The sequence below is a fragment of the Leopardus geoffroyi genome, chromosome X (assembly GCF_018350155.1).
Source record: "Leopardus geoffroyi isolate Oge1 chromosome X, O.geoffroyi_Oge1_pat1.0, whole genome shotgun sequence".
Lineage (NCBI taxonomy): Eukaryota > Metazoa > Chordata > Mammalia > Carnivora > Felidae > Leopardus > Leopardus geoffroyi.
Window position 1 is genome coordinate 17,594,306 of NC_059343.1, and position 16,821 is coordinate 17,611,126.

The window sequence follows — 16,821 nt, forward strand, 5'->3', positions numbered from 1 at the left end:
CACTAAATTTCCTTTCAAAATCAAGAAAATGTCAAAAGTAGTGACAAACTTACGTCTCTCTCTCCTTCAGGATACAGTTCCTGGTCAGTGAAAATAAGTCATTTGTTCCACTTGGTATGAGCATCCTTAATATGCCAATTTTCCTAGAAGTAAATAAGACCCATTTCAGGAAGACAAAGACAAAAATCCATGGAGAAAGAAAGCAATCTTCCTTTCCCACTCCCCACCTTTATGCCTCTGTAGTCTGTCAATTATTAGACAAGGATTAAACAATTTGTCTCCTACCTTAAGTACTTTTTGCATTTAAAAAATATGATCTATAGGGATGTACCATTTACCTTATAAACAGGACCTATGAACTTATCTAGCACCAGTTTTGCCAGTTCACATTTTCCACTAGAAAATAAGACTGATAAATGTTCAGAGGAAAATGGACCTAACATCTTGAATATGAAGGAATTCCCTAAAATCTAGGTGTTTTATAAAAAATAATGTCAAACCTCAGAACAAAGTGTTTAGAACACGGTTTTGTTTTTATCATGCAACAGTAATAGAGTTTTTTTTTAATTAATTATGGGGTTAACTTAGGGAACTCAAATAATTAGGGAAAATGCAGTCTTTCCCAATTTGAAATCAAGTTGCTGCTGCTGCTGCTGCTGCTGCTACTTTACTAGGCCAGGGTTGGACTGCCCTACTTTATTCAGACAGAGGTTCAGCAGAGCTCAGTTTTTTGGGGAGTACTTATGGACTTCCTAGATCAGATCTGTGCCAAATGGTCAAGCAGTACCTGAGCAACAGAATGGTGGCAGCTGCTAGGCTAGCTTATCACACTTCCATAGATTCACTGGTAAGGTGAAAACAACCCCACATGGATTTAGAAAATGTATTATTTACACAGACAGCAATGCAAGATCAGCATGTCTCAACTCCAAATGTCCCTAGTCTCAGGATGATACCAAACCAGAGGGGCCAGAGGATACAAGTGATGCATTGCTCTGTCATCAAGGAGCCAACTCTAGGCTATAGCTGAACAGTTCTTTAGTCTGAACTGTTTATACCTGAAGCTGATGCCTCACTGGAACCAGGGTGGCAAATGAGAAATGGACTTGGGATAGCTCTGCACAAGACTCTGTTGCCACGTTCCAAGGAAGATCACAGGGCATTTTGCCAAGAAATGTGTCTTACTGAGGTTGAGTCTTGCCTACATGGCCTATGTAGAGATGTGCAAGATCGCCAGAATGCCATGGCAAACATGTTCTACAATCTGATGAGGAGAGGAATTCAAACCTCGCCTAGTTTAAAAGATGCTATCATTCTATAAGTGGCAAAAATATAATCAGGTAAGAGTAGAGATCATCATTAGTGTCTGGAATTTCATCAGAAAAGAGAAATGTAAGTGGTGGTGGTAAATTGAAGGATCATTAGCATTCATCGTGGAGCCATCTGAATTAGATATACACATAGGTGGCTATGAGGAAGAAGAAAAATTGACTCAAGAAAAAGTTAATGCCCTATATACCAACACTCCCCATTTTGACATCCAGTTCTTTTGCAGATCTTAATAAGGCAATGAAGGATATCCAAACTGACAAAACCATCAGATTTTTCTCAGTTCTTACTGGAACATCATTTTTGCACTTCCCACAGCTTTCCATGCCTTTCTACCTGAAATTCTCTTCTCACTGGGCTATCATGACATTCAATTCTCTTGGTTCTTCTTATAATTCACTTATTTTCTTTTTCTTCTATGGGCTTCCTCCAGGGGCATCTCACACTCTTCCTGTCTCATTCATATTCTTGTTTTAGTAGTGACTCTCAAATCTTTATATTCAGCCCAAACTGAGTTTCACATTCATATATGTGAATGCAGAAAATGCCCACTGGAAATCCCTTCTTGGCTGTCCATAGGAATCTCATGTTTAGAATGTCCAATACAAAACTAATTTCTCAGATTACTTCTGCCTCCCAAATCTGCTGCTTCTATTTTAAGTGGAGAAGGAATAATTTATTCAGTCACCCAGTCTAGAATCCTGGGTATCATTCTTGATACTGCTCTTTTCCTAACCTCTCATTTCTAATTGATCACCAAGTTCTGAATATTTATTAAATCCATCCCTTTCTGTCCATACCCACCTCTACTATTCTATTGCTGACCCAAGACATCTATTCACTGGTCTATTGCCACATCCTCCACATTGACCTCCCTCCTCAGTACTGTCCCTCTCAAATCTATGCTCTCCATAGCTGGCAGTCAATATAAAACATAAGTATATAAATACGAGCACTTCATTGCTTAAAATTCTTAAATGGCTCTATCTTTTTAGGTTATATTTTAGTTTGAGTTTCTTCCCCTGATCTGCTGGTGTTTTACCTCTCCCAGTCCATCTACGGTCACCTCTTTTCAAATTTAGGCTTCCAGGTATCTCTACATAGTGCTCTGTAACTTTGCTCATACTGTCCTGCCTATAAGGTCTTTTCTGCATTATCGTTTGGCTGTTATCCTTTAAGACTTACAATAGTCATTATCTCCTCTATAAAGTCTTCCTCCAAGGAGTCACATACTCCTCAGCACATAGTAGTGGGCACATCTATCATTGCACTTATCACATTATCCTATTGAATTAACTGTGAATGTTTCCGTTCCCCTACCAGTCTCTGAGTATATTGGGTTATCTTTGCATGCACAAAATCAAACTAATTTTTCTGATCAAAAGATACAACTTGGGCCAGCACACTGGTAGTGTTTAAACAATTTTTGTTGAATACTTTTATATGCTCTTAATTAATGGCTGCAAAGTACACTAGAAACTTCCCTGATGGGCTAGGGCTTCGTGTGTTTAAAAAAAAAAAAAACCTAGGTTTCCTAATCTAGGTGGGCTTTGGGATTTTTATTAGACTATGATTAGTATATCAGGGAATACCTAGAAAGAATTCTTAAAAAACCCTATTGGGATAACCTGAACTCAAGCCATTTTCTCCTTACCTAGAGATGACTGCTGTGAATCTTGGTCTGCAAAGGACAAGGCTTGATTTAATAGTTTACCCTAGTGGCAGAGCAGCAAAGAAAGAATTTTACTAATTTAATTATAGACTCTGGGTGCTTCTCCCTGATAATCTAAAGGGAGATTTGGACCAGAGCATCGAGTTTATAGCCCCATTTACATTTCAAGGTCTCTTCCTACTTCAATCTCTGACTATTGGGGGCAGGGGAGATTGTTATCTCCTCAGTTATATCAAAGACTAGTTATTAGCTATTCATAGCTGAATTGCACTGCAAGAAAATGAAAACATTGTTCCAAAAATTGTGCTAAGCCTTCTCTAAAGCAAGTTTCATATACTTTTCTTGAAAATAACTTGTATTTTGTTTTATCGCTACCAGTCTTACCAGAAGTGCTTAGCTAATTTTTCTGATCAGGGTATACAACTTGTGCCAGCATAGAACACCTGCTTTTGAAATTATAGTAAAGGTCTGGGCAAAACTAAGTGGAAAAAAAGGGCTCCTATCCTTTCCTGTATTTTAGGACATGGACTACCCTCATAGCTGTTCTGTGTTGTGACTTCTCACTCATCATTCAAAAATGAAAGATGTAAGAGAAAAAAATTATGATAAAATATTACTCATTAAAAAAGAAGTCTAAAAATTAGACAGCTACAGCAAAAACACAATCTAAGCAAAGTGGAAAAATCACCAGAAAAGGCTCTACAAGACATTTTCTCTAAATGTTAAATAACTAAAAACATTAAAATATGTCCTGCATGACAAGTCTAAGGTCTAATGCAGAGCTAGCTTCTTAATAAAAGAAATAGGAAATGATTATTAAGGCCATTATAAGATAACCTAGGTTGGAATGTGTGGAGGTTAGAGATATTCAGCTTGCAGTTCCAGAAGAAGCATTCACATTATTTACTTCTGTCTACAGCCGCAAAGAGACAAAGGCTTGAAGATCCTTCCAGTGGAAGACTTCCTTCCTATCTGACGCAAACCCTAAGGGTCACACCCATTAAGCACTTAGATTCCAGTCTGAGAACCTTTGTAAATTTCACATCTGAAGTACTTAGACTTATTATATATACTATAAAATCTTAACTGAAAATATTTTGGTCAAGAGATTTTAATTTTTTATTGACATCTAGAAGGAGAAGAATAAGAAGGAAAAACTAGAACAGCTGGATGAAAAGATTATTTTAAATGATTTGTTTTGATATGGTTGCAAACATCTCACAAGTTTTATGTCTCCAATTAATTTAACTTAGTATATTTACCCTCTGCCTGCTTCCAAAAAGAATCCAAGTTTGTTTCCAAAGAATCAGTTTGGCTTTTATATCTACATTGTTGAAGTGTATGTGATATCATATAATTTGGACCATTATGTTTTGATGTGTATTTTATGACAACATAGCTTTTCCCCTAATCTTTGGGATTGTGTTGTGCATTAAGAGAAGGCAAAGTTAGGCTGCCAAAGTTTGTACATAATCACATTGTATTATACTTACAAACATGGGGCCAGGTATCAACATTTTAAATAATAGGCAAAAGAATATAAAGCCTAGTTTATTTGAAAAGCTGTAGAAAGAAAAGTGAAGGAAAGATTTAGCTGAGTCATTCGGAGTTAGGAATAAAAGAGTGAAAGCAGGGATGACTTAATCCTTTTTCTTCTCCAAATTAAGGATATTTGAGTGAAAAGCCAGTTATGCTCTGAACTAATTCAATGAAATAATTAATGCCTATTATATTGTCAAAATCAAAGGCAATTCTTTTGATTTTTTGAATGTTTTGTAGAAGTCTTGAGGAGGAGAACTTAGAACATGTAAGGCCTTGGTGAACTCTGTAAGATAGTGTAACTCCATACCAACATTTTCGCTCATTCTTAGTTCTTAGAATTATTTTAGTTATTTCAGGTAATTAGACTAAATAAATTCCTTCCTGTAACATAAGTAGGAGAATATGTACAACTTAATTCTGATGTAGGGTCTTCCTTAAAATCCTCTCTCCCTGGAATCTTCTTCAGCACCAATCTTTTCATGAAATACGTATTTTTAAATTTTACTGCATCCTGGTCTTTGGCATTTGTTTCGATTGATATTTCATTCATTATGCAAACAATATCACACTCTAAACTTCTTTGCAATATATAGGCTGGTTGCTTGTTAAGCATACCCAATCAGAATATGCAGTTTGGAGTTTCAGTCAAATTTGGTCACTTCCTACATTCTTACAGTTGCTGGTCAGGAACACTTATGGTGACTGACAGACTCCTTTGTAGTTAACTTTCTGATGAGACATATTCAGTTAACATTCAATGGACCTTCTCCTTCCAAAGTACTGTTTCCTCTTATGATACATAAACGTTCTTACTAGTTTTAAAAGCTCATATTCTGGGGCGCCTGGGTGACTCAGTTAAGTGTCTGACTTCAGCTCAGGTCATGATCTCACAGTCTGCTGTCAGCACAGAGCCTGCTTTGGATTCCTGTCTCCCTCTCTCTCTGCCCCTCACCTGTTTGTTTTCTCTCTCTTGCTCTCAAAAATAAATAAACATTTAAAAAAATTTTTTTAAAGTTCATATTCTGGAATCACCTTAACTTGGTATTACAATCATGTATCATGACCTCAAACAAATTACTTACCCTCTTTAAGCCTTATTCATTAATTTTTTTCAACATGTATTGAACAATGTGTAATAAGCTCTGGGAATATGAAGTGAATGTGATAGCCAAGATTTTCTCATCTGTAAAATGTGACTAATAACAGAGCTGTTTTGAGGATAAAATGTATGTAACATACTTAGCACACTGCTCAATAAAATGTTCATTGTTATTATTAGCAGTATTACTTTGATGAAATTACTTTTAACGTCTCCCTATGACTGTAACCTCTGATTCATGATGGATTTGCATCCATTCCACTTCTGAACATAAAGCTACTCCATAAATTACTGATGCTAAAAATGATCTTTTCTAGAAAATACTGATGCAATGTTGAAACTCAATTGGAACATAAGCACTCCAAAATATCTTGCACACCTGATTAGCTAAAAAAAATTGTAAATCACAGCTATTATCTGGATTGTGAATGGAAGGTGCTATATCTCTGAACCTAGACTTGTCTAGATAATCTTCTAAATTTCTTCCCATATACTTTTAAGTTTGGATTATTAGAAAAATAAACAAGTGTACAGACAGGCCATCTTAAGTTTTACTTGGTTTATATCATTAGCCTGAAAACATCAAAATATTTTAACTACTGTGGTTTGAGTTCTTTGTGTGTGTGTGTGTGTGTGTGTGTGTGTGCAGGGATGGCAACTCAAGTCAGTTGAGAAAAGTGGCAGTTCTGCAGCTCATGCAATAGAACTAGAGAAAATGGGTTACTGCAGAAACTGGCAAAAACAAATGACATTATTGAAATGGTTACAGAAATAAAATGAGTTTCTCTTTTACTCAATGGGGCTATTTAAGAATGACAAAGAGAAAACATCTATAATGGTGGTAGAGAGTGTGCATCTATACTTTCCAGGATTATTTGTCATTTACAGTGAAGTCTCATTAGACAAACTGTCTTTTACTAAGGGTTCATAGTAGCCTCCAAACATTTCTGAAGAACATGAGTTTCGAAGAATCATGTTTACAAGTTGTTACTCATTTAAATACCAGTGTTACCCTTTGGTTCTTACATAAGATTATCTGAAAACAAAAGGACACCCTCTAAAATAGGTACTGAGCACTCTCGGCTTTGAAGGAGTTGGCCAAAAACCCAACACAGCGCCCTTTCAAAAGGCACGTGGAGCCGAACCTGTCTCCGTATCACCACGACCAGCAGTTGCAGGTTCCAGGCTCCACGCCTGACTTCCCAGGCCCGGGGCACCACCAGGGGCGGTCCGACAGCACTGGCCATCCTGCCTCGTCATCGCTGCGTTTCTGGCTGGCGGAGCCGGTCACCGTCCGCAGCATTCCCCGCTTAGGTCTCCGCAGGCGTGCGCGAGGCTCGGGAATCACCTCGGAAGCCCACTCAGCAGTGGGGAGGGCGAGAGCGAGGAAAGCCCGGGCTGTCGTTGTAACCCCCGCGCTTCGGCGGTGTCCCCCACCCCTCGGCAGCGCGGCCACAGGTACCTCCTCAGCTGCCTCAGCCTTCAGCGTTCAACTGGTGGGCGGCCCGTCCCGCAGCCGCCACGTCCGCTCAGAATCCCCTCCGAGCCGCCAGCACCTGACTGACTGACCCAGGGCTGGGACTCGCGCGGACACCGCTGCGCACGCGCTCCTAGCGCGCCTCTGTCCCGGGGCGGCTCGCGGGGCGGGAACACGAAGCTGCTAGCCGCCCGCACCTGCCTGACTGACAGACCCCGGGCTCGGGCCTCGTGCTGGAGCGCGCACGCGCACACGCCTCGCGCGCCTGCCGTCGGCCCCGGGGGCGGGACCGCGCGGCAGCGAGCAGGCGGGGGGCTCGTGGCGCGCGCGCCCCGCACCCGAGGGCTGCGGAGAGATATTTTGGGTGGCAGGAGGCCCCTCGTCATTTCCGCCGGGCAGCTTGTGGTGCTCGGGGCTTCACTCCCGCGCTCTAGGCGAGCGAGCAAGTTGGTTGCGGGCGTGCGGCGGCGGCGGCTCCTTTCCTCACCGTCTCGACCCTCGGCGGTGCAAGGCATGAACTGAAGCCCAGGAAGGACGGAGACCCGAGCGGAGTCGGGGAGCAATAGCAGCAGTCGTCTCTGCGGGGACCAAGCAGAGAGTCTGCACTGAGCCGCGACCCCGGCGCGTTTCTCTCCCCGTCGCCGTTCCCACCGCGCTGTTGGCCGTTTGTTAAGAGACATTGAAGCCGCGAGACCCAACACACAAAAGCCGTCTTCTCGCCACCCGCCCAGCGAGGCAACGGCCAGCAAAGGACCCCACCTGAGGGCGGCTCGGGCTGCCGAGTTCGTTTTGTGTCTGATCTCCGCGCCCCGCGCGGTAGCGACCCCGTGCTCATGGCTCTGATCATGGAACCCGTGAGCAAATGGTCTCCGAGTCAAGTAGTGGACTGGATGAAAGGTAATGCCCGCTGTGCGGAGGGCGAGGCGATTCTGGGGCCGGTGGTCCCGGAGCGCCAGAGGGATGGGGCGCAGATCAGGGCCGAGCACGCCATCGGGGCTTCCACTGGCTGATTTGTGGTGCGCCGAGGCGACGGCGGGGTCCTCCAGGGCAGGCGGGGGCTTGGGATCTCGATCTCCTATTGTCTTCAGTGGTGGCTCCCCAGCCACAGAGGGGCGCGGAGAGCGCCGGGGTTGCCGGCGCTACCCGATAGGAGGTTAGAAGGCGGGCCGCGGAATCCCGGTGCATCTCGCCCGCTTCCCGCTCCCCACGTCGCCCATAGGCTGGGAGGACGTGGCCACCCTTGTCTCTTCCCCTCAGGGAGGAGCCCCCAGGGACCAGCTCCTCTGCTCATTCCTTCCCGGGCCCCTTTGTTCCCGGGAAACCTAACGCCCCCTCAGCGGCTGCCCCTGCCAGGTGCCTTTTCCAGCGCCAACTCTTCCTACAACTTTTAAGCCCATATAATGGGGTCAGGACGCGGCTGCCTGGGTTTGGATCCCGGTAGCTTCCCCAGGTTGAGCCGAGGATGCTGGGTGGATGCGCTACTTTGGGGGAGAGGAAAACGTGCTTTCCCCTGGGACAGCATCCGCGGTGGTATCTGTTGGCTCCTTCCTGCGCAAACCCCTGCCCACCCCCGCAAACCCTAGCGTCCTTTGCCGCCGCTTCTTCTGACCCGTTGAGGCTTTGGACCTCATGGCTTTTTTATTGGGGCCTCGACGCCAGGTGTAAAGTGATACGCATTCAAGTGCCCCCCCATTTCTTCCATCTTGAGGGCTCACCCCTATTTTTCCCTGGCAATTTCTAATAACCGGTTGTAGACACTCGCCCTCCTAGTCGCAAACGGGGGCTTTTTCTTTAGTCCCTGGGCTTTCCTGCCTCACTATCTCCCTCTGTTGTCTGAGTTAAGGGGCTTGTAGAGGATTGCCCCCTCCCCATGAGCACTTCCTCCCCTCATCACCCAGATTCCTAAATTTTGGGGAATTCTGACGGGGATGGATGGGTTGAAATAAAAGACTCTTGACCACACTTGGGAGATGTTAGAGCTTTGCTCTTGGTTATTCCTAGGCACAAACTCTAGTCAAGGACCAAGGGATTACTATTTGTAAAAATGCACGTTGCAAAGATGAGGGAGCCCCTTCTGAGGGCTTGCTTAGCCGACTGACTTTCTAAGCTCCGGGTACTTTAGAACGAAAGGTAGGGTCATTGGAAGTGATTAAGAACGACAGAGAGAAAGTCTATTTTTTTGCCCCTTTTACGAACCTTTTCAGCCTCTTGCTTATTCTTACGGATTTTCCTTTTTACATTTGTTTTCTTTTTATTCCCTTGCTTGCCCCTTTATTCCTCATTTAGTTTTTTTTTCTTTTCTAATATGTGAAAGTGCTTCGTAACTGCAAAGCACAGTACACTTGAGAGTCTATTGAATTAAGTGGAATTAATTATCGACTGCCCCCCTGTGTGCGGTGCATTGTGCTAAGGTGCCATGGGTGCCATGACTAAGACAAAGTCCTGCAGTGGCTCATCTTTTCTGTTTCTTCTTTTCATATTTGCTATTGAAATTCTGCTTTCCTAGATTTCCACCAACCCCCACCCCCTTTGGATTGTCAGAGACAAACATCTTCTCTGTTTTTCAGTCATGGGATAAACAGCCAGGCTACACGCAAGAAGCAAGAATGCTTAATTAAAACCTTTTTTTCAATTTGCCTAAAAGGTTACTTTAGTTGGAATCTATACTGAAATACTCAACAAAAAGCTATCTTGGCTCCATGGGAGTCTGATTACCTTCAGAGACTACCTCTCACAAATTCCCATGATGCTTGTAGTGAGTGATGCATACTCCATCTTCTTTGCCTCCACTCTCCCAGTATAATCTTGCAGTTCTTCTTTATCTACAGTTTAGGTCCACTGAAACAAGTAGAACATGTGATATACATATTCTTACACGCGTTATTAGTTTTCCAGAACACTACTCCTTTAAAGATCTCTCCAGCCCTTTAAAAATCTCTCCAGTCTAAAATGAGCATCTTTGAAGTTGGGCTAACATTGTTAGCTGTGATTTTAAATGATTGTCATATGTAAGTTGAATAACTTGTTTTCATACCTGTTGGTGATGCATTTTAGAGCTATTTGAAAAGATCAAGCAAGTAGCCAAGATATAATTTGTGTATTTTTGAACACATTAGACTGGAAGAAAAAACCAGTGTCATTATCTGTATATTTCAAGTCCCAAACTGCTTACTGCTGAAATTTCTGTAATATTCATATAAATTTGATTTAAGATATTATCATAAAACAAGATTTTGAAGAATAGTTGGATAAAATGAACATTTCCTCAAGTTGTAATTACACTGTTACCTTAATTTTTTCTCCCTACCCTTTTCCTCAAATAAGCTTTATAAAACACATTAAAAATATTTTCCCCCTTTTCTCAGATGCAGTAATGTTTAAAACTCAACTAATTTAGGCTGTAGCTTTGGAATGACTAAACTTCATTTGGTGTTGTATAAGATATTGTGTTACAAAAACAGTAACAAAGAATAAATAGGACTTTTAAACAACTGCAACATTATAGGAGTTCTTCAAAGCATGCTCCTATGTGACAGTTTCATCATCCTTAACATTTAAAATATATGGCATATGCTCTCAGCTAGTCACAATCATAAATAGTTGTTTTTTTTTTTTTAGTAAGGTACATGGTTTATGCTCTTTCTAGGGTATTTTTCTCTTTACTAAACAGGAAAGGAGCCATTGAGCATATAAAAATAGCATGGCCATATATTCATGCTTCTAGACAATTTATACAAATGGTATAGAAACTCAGCAGAGAGGGAAATGAAGGGGAAAAAATGAGCTAATGAGATTATTAAGCTTTGGTAGCATATTTTCAAGATTATTCATGAAGGACCATTTCTACATTGCAATTCATTTTGATCTTTTTTATTAAAATATATTTGAGGGAGACAAATATTAAATTTATATATTAATTATGATTAAAGATATAAGGAAACACTTGCATTATTTTTTGCTCACCCCCGACTCCACTATTTGTAAAATCCAATACTCACTGAATTTTCTCCTGATAATAAAAATTTGATGTGGCACACTGTCAATGTTAGTTACTGTAAATATATGAACTCCTCATAAGTCAGTAAAATAAGCAGTTACATTCCAGAAATCTTGATAGTACTTCAGGGAATTTGGAAATAAATAACCTCAAAATTAATTTTGAAAATTAATTTTTGGGGTGCCTGGGTGGCTCAGTCGGTTAAGCACCGACTTCAGCTCGGGTCATGATCTCACAGTCCGTGAATTTGAGCCCTGCGTCAGGCTCTGTGCTGACAGCTCAGAGCCTGGAGCCGGCTTTGGATTCTGTGTCTCTCTCTCTGCCCCTCCCCTACTCATGCTCTATCTCTCTCTGTCTCTCAAAAATGAATAAATGTTAAAAAAAAATTTTTAATTCATTTTATAAAAGTATTTTTTGAGAAAATCAAGTGTTCATCATTTAGCATTTGAAACAGCCCTTTTTTTCAATAGGAAATTGCATTCGATCCTCTTATAGTTTTGACAAAATTGTGAAATGTAAACCTTTTTAGAGTAAAGGCCAAGCCTTTATTGGAAGAAGGTATAGGTTAAAAAGTAGGCCAGTAATGGTTTCTAATTTTTGCTCAGTGTTTTACTCTAAAATACATCATATCTCAGTTTTTATCTGTTCACTTGCAGGACCTGTAGAAATACTTCATAATCTGTAGTTGTTTGATTTACTTTTTTGCCAACTGAAATATAGCAAAAACGTCTGAACACTTCAGGCCCCTATTATTAATTTCATTATTAATTTTCCTTGTCCATGTCACACCCAATAATTCAATTTTCTTCTTCTCACACTTTTTCCAACTTTGAAACTCCTTCAGAATATCCATATGACTAAGATATTTTCTGTTACCAGCTCCCTTCATGGCATTTTTTTTTTCCAGTGCTCTTTAATCCCTTTTCTGATCAAACAAAATGCATTATTGTTTTTGGAGTCAATCAACAGGCCCTGCTTTGCTGGTCTCCTCTTATGGTCTCTGTGACTTAACTCTTTCTACTCTTGTAATATGATTCCTAAAATTTTAAATTTTAAGATAGATTTTTGCAAACCATCCCACAGTTAACTGCTCTGCTCTTTCCTGTTTACTATAAACCATTTCTTTAAAAACCATTCCCTAACTTCTACTTTCTGTCCTGATGACTCAGCCATCTTGAGGATAGAAAATGAAACACATTATTTTAGGTATAACAAACAAAGATAAAACCAACACTTTGCATACAACCCTACAAAAGAGGAAAATGCAGTGATGAAGTAAGGCCTATTTATTATTAAAGTTAAATGCTACAAGGAGAATTTATCTGATAAAGAAATTTTGACAGGCACAATGCTCTCGAGTAGTTCCCCCACCATAGGACCTAGAGCTGAGGTTGAAATTTATTTTAATTAGATAAAGAAAAATGTCAAATTTTTTAGTTAAACTGTCTTGAGAGAGACAGAGGAAAAAAATTTCCGGCAGGAACTTGAGAAGTTCATACTGTGCATACAGTGCATATGTAAGAAGAAAATATGTTAAACTCAAATGATCAAACTGGTCATATCACTTACTTTTGAAAAATTAGGTTTTTTTCTCAATTGCAGGATGACTACATAGTCAACAACAATCACCTGCTTTGGATTTGACATTTCTTGAAACTGAATACTTGTCATTTCACACAAAGAAGAAACTTACCTTTTCTGTACATAGAGTTTAGTTCACAGGGAACATCATTTTATTTATACTATCTTTAACATTTGTTCTTTAAGGTAACATTCATGATTTAGTGCAGATTAGGAAAAAAAGTATATTTATGTAGGTATATTCTGGTGCTTAGAGATTATTTACTCAGTACTTCTGCATGGAAGGGGCTTTAATGGATTGTTTTAAATAAATTATTCTCTGCTTTGGTGAAATTAGTCTCTTGTAAGGGAAGGCAGTGACATTGACAAGCCTAAGCCAAGACAGAGACCGGTGCCAACTAGAACATTTGCTAAATTTAAAAAAACATTTGCATTATGTATACAAGCACCAATGGAAAGACAAGATGATGCTTTTAGTAAGTCGGAGGAATCCATGGGGAAGGTGGGGTTTTAACAACTTTTTACACAATTTATTTAACTAATTTATATATTCTTAGATGGATTTAGTCCATATGCAGAGGCACAGCAGGAGACTCTAGAGTTGAAATGAGGTTATTAACCAGAGGGGTTATGTCTAACTTTGTCTGGTTGAAGGAGAGAGGTGGGCAGTAGAGGGAAAGTGAGGGTGGAGCCATGAGTAGGTGGCACAAAAGTACAAGAACAAATCTGCATTTTACAAAGACAATAAAACTCTCATCATGTCCTGAGTTTAAATAAATACCACATTATAAAACCTTGGCTGCCAAAAATAAGCCCACAAAGAGTGTGTATTGAATTAGTACAGCTGTTTCAAATCTGTTTCTTAGGAATAATTTGGAAATAATGTTTAAGTGAGTTATTTTGAAAATTAATTACATCATTAACATTATGTTGTTGGATATTTAGAATTTTACTCATCCAAATTCTGATATGAAAAATGAAGATAGACTTAAATATTCCTATTGTTCTTAAAACAATGATAAATTTTCATTTTAATGTATAACAGAGTGATCTCAGATTAGGACTTAAATTTGTTCTTAATAACTTTTAGATTTCTATGTGATTCACTACAGCCCTCAACACATAAGGTTTATTGTGAAAGATGAAGGATTAGCTTTTATGAAGAGTGCTAGAAGAATAGATCATCTGTAGTAATTTAAGAAAGGGAAGTGAGAGTAATTTGAAAAAAAATACAGTCTAAAGATTTTAATTTTTTTTATTTTTGTAAATGTTACCCCCTTTTAAAATATTTTATTTACTTTTGAGAGAGAGAGAGAGAGAGAGAGAGGGAGAGAGAGACACACAAGTCGGCGAAGGGCCGAGACAGAGAGAGAGAGAGAGAGAGAGAAAGAGAGAGAGGGATGGAGAGAGAGGGAGGGAGACAGAGGATCTAAGGCAAGCTCTTTGCTGACAGCAAAGAGCCCAACGTGGGATTCAAATTCACGAACTGTGAGATCATGATGTGAGCTGAAGTCGGACGCTCAACAGACTGAGCCACCCAGGCACCCTAAAAGCTTTTTATTTTTTAAGACTTTTCCATAGTTTAGTGTCCGCTAAAGAAAAGCAAATAGTCTTCACTACAGGATCTTTGTGTTGAATAACACTCATTGAGTGAATTCACAGTTTTCATGCATATCATAGCTTTCTGTTCCCCAAAATGGAACATTTCTGTTGTTGTGGGAACTAAATGATCAAAAGAAGACAAAGAGTTGATTTTTGCTAAGTATTTTAAAACATTGTTTTTGTATTAAAACAAACATACATATTATATTCATGGTGTAGGGGGTGCCTGGGTAGCTCGATTGGTTGAGCATCTGACTTCTGCTCAGGTCATGATCTCATGGTTGATGAGGTCGAGCCCCGTGTTGGGCTCTGTGCTGACAGCTCAGAGCCTGGAGCCTGCTTCAGATTCTGTCTCCCTCTTTCTCTGCCTTTCCCCCACTTATGCTCTGTCTCTCTCTGTCTCAAAAATAAATAAACATTAAAAAAATTAAAAATATATATTCATGGTGTAGAAAGCAAAGTTGGCATGATTTTAAAGATGAGACCAGAGGCTTTACAGGAATTTAAGCTTGCAGCAAGCTGTTTCAAACCACATTTCCCAGACCTTCCAGGGTTATGAGTGTACTTCATTCAGCAATTATGGATACATCAGTGGAAAAGTTTGAGAAGCGCTGGTTTGGGTTTAAGAAAGGTAAAATTAATGTCCTTCCTCTTTTTCTCCTATTGCAAGGTACCAAACTCAGTCAAGGTCATGATAATTATAGTATCTTACTTTTTTGTTTATTTGTGTGTGTGTGTGTGTGTGTGTGTGTGTGTGTGTGTGTGTGTGTGTGTGTGTGTTTGATCCATAAACCTGTAGTCAGAATAAACTTCTTGGGAATGTTTTCATCTTATCCAGTCCTCTCACTTCTCACCCCATCAGCTTAAAAATTTTAATGGCTTCTCCCTGTTTTTAGGATAAAGATCAGAGTCCTTAATATGGCATGTAAGACCATTGAAGGTTGGCTATTGCCTTTGAAGTAAGCCTTATTCCTGGTACTAGTTATACTGGCTTTCAATTTTGTTTGCCTACCACTGAGCCTTTGCACTTAATACAGTTTCTCTTGCCTCTTTTCTTCATCCATTTAAATCCTACTCATCCATCAGATACATCTCAAGCCTCCCCTACTACACCACAGAAAAGCTTTCTCCATTGCCACAGTCACATCAAATCCTCAATTGTGTGCTCTCCTGGTACCATTTGTATCTTTGTCCCATATGCCAGTTTTATTTTTACATTAATTTCTATGGTTATTTGTTGAGGGCAGGGACATCATCTTATTTGCATAACAATTCAGAAGAAAGTATCTGGTGAAAAGCAGGCACTCAGGAAATATTTGTTGAGTGAAGAAATACATACCTATTCACAAATTACTGGTCTGTCAGCAAATCTGCTCTCCTAAATGACGATGCATGTAAAGTCCCTTATAATACTCTAATGAGTACTTCAGTGCCAAGTTGTATACTGTGTGCCAGAATAGAGTGGAAGGGTTGCTTTAATTCATAGTTGTATCACTCTAGCCAATTCATAGTTTAGATTCATTATGGCCTAAATCATAGTTTAGATTCATTTTGTTAAGAAATGTTAATAATTTCAATGAATCTACGACACTTCTGTTTTTAAGCTGTGAATATTATTTGCTGATGTCACTTAATTGGCCAACACAATAGGCAAACATTGCTTAAAAAATTAAAACATACCCCTTAAGAATTTAAATTTATTTTGGGGCGCCTGGGTGGCGCAGTCGGTTGGGCGTCCGACTTCAGCCAGGTCACGATCTCGCGGTCCGTGGGTTCAAGCCCCGTGTCGGGCTCTGGGCTGATGGCTCAGAGCCTGGAGCCTGTTTCCGATTCTGTGTCTCCCTCTCTCTCTGCCCCTCCCCCGTTCATGCTCTGTCTCTCTCTGTCCCAAAAATAAATGAACGTTGAAAAAAAAAAATTAAAAAAAAAAAAAAAAAAGAATTTAAATTTATTTTTTATGCAGATTTTCTAACTGTTTCTTCATTTTGGTGTTTTTAAAAACTCTATGCATTTTGGAATGCATGGTAGAGTGAAATTGATAAATGCTTTAAGTTTCTCTTATGAAAAGAAAAAATTCATGTAACAAATTAAAATGTATTTTTCTCTTGTGAGAAGAAAATGTCTTATTTGTTAACTTGGAGGATAAAAATGGAAAAATTGCTTTTAATTTAATAATAACCATTATGTTTATTACATTTAATGTTGAATTTATATTATTTATTAATAGGAATAAAACTCAGATATTTAAAAATGCATATTAAATCAGAATTTTTTATATAATTTTCCTTCCCTCCTGATTTTGGTAAATGAATTTTAACTTTTTAAAGTAAGTATAGGGGCGCCTGGGTGGCGCAGTCGGTTAAGCGTCCGACTTCAGCCAGGTCACGATCTCGTGGTCCGTGAGTTCGAGCCCCGCGTCGGGCTCTGGGCTGATGGCTCAGAGCCTGGAGCCTGTTTCCGATTCTGTGTCTCCCTCTCTCTCTGCCCCTCCCCCGTTCATGCTCTGTCTCTCTCTGTCCCAA

General features: G+C 39.9%; 1 protein-coding gene across 6 annotated transcripts in view; it reads left to right on the forward strand.

Moving 5' to 3' along the window:
* The first annotated feature begins 7,411 nt into the window (after window positions 1–7,411).
* The window catches only part of CNKSR2 (connector enhancer of kinase suppressor of Ras 2), a 298,383-nt gene continuing 288,973 nt past the window's right edge, over window positions 7,412–16,821 (forward strand). For 2 of the 6 annotated variants that reach the window (XM_045472189.1, XM_045472190.1), the window contains exon 1: window positions 7,414–8,016. In XM_045472189.1, coding sequence (XP_045328145.1) covers window positions 7,953–8,016 — 64 coding nt within the window. In that variant the 5' untranslated portion in view covers window positions 7,414–7,952. Of the gene's footprint in view, window positions 8,017–16,821 lie in introns of all 6 variants that reach the window. The other 4 variants (XM_045472192.1, XM_045472194.1, XM_045472191.1 and 1 more) reach the window with 3 other exon arrangements.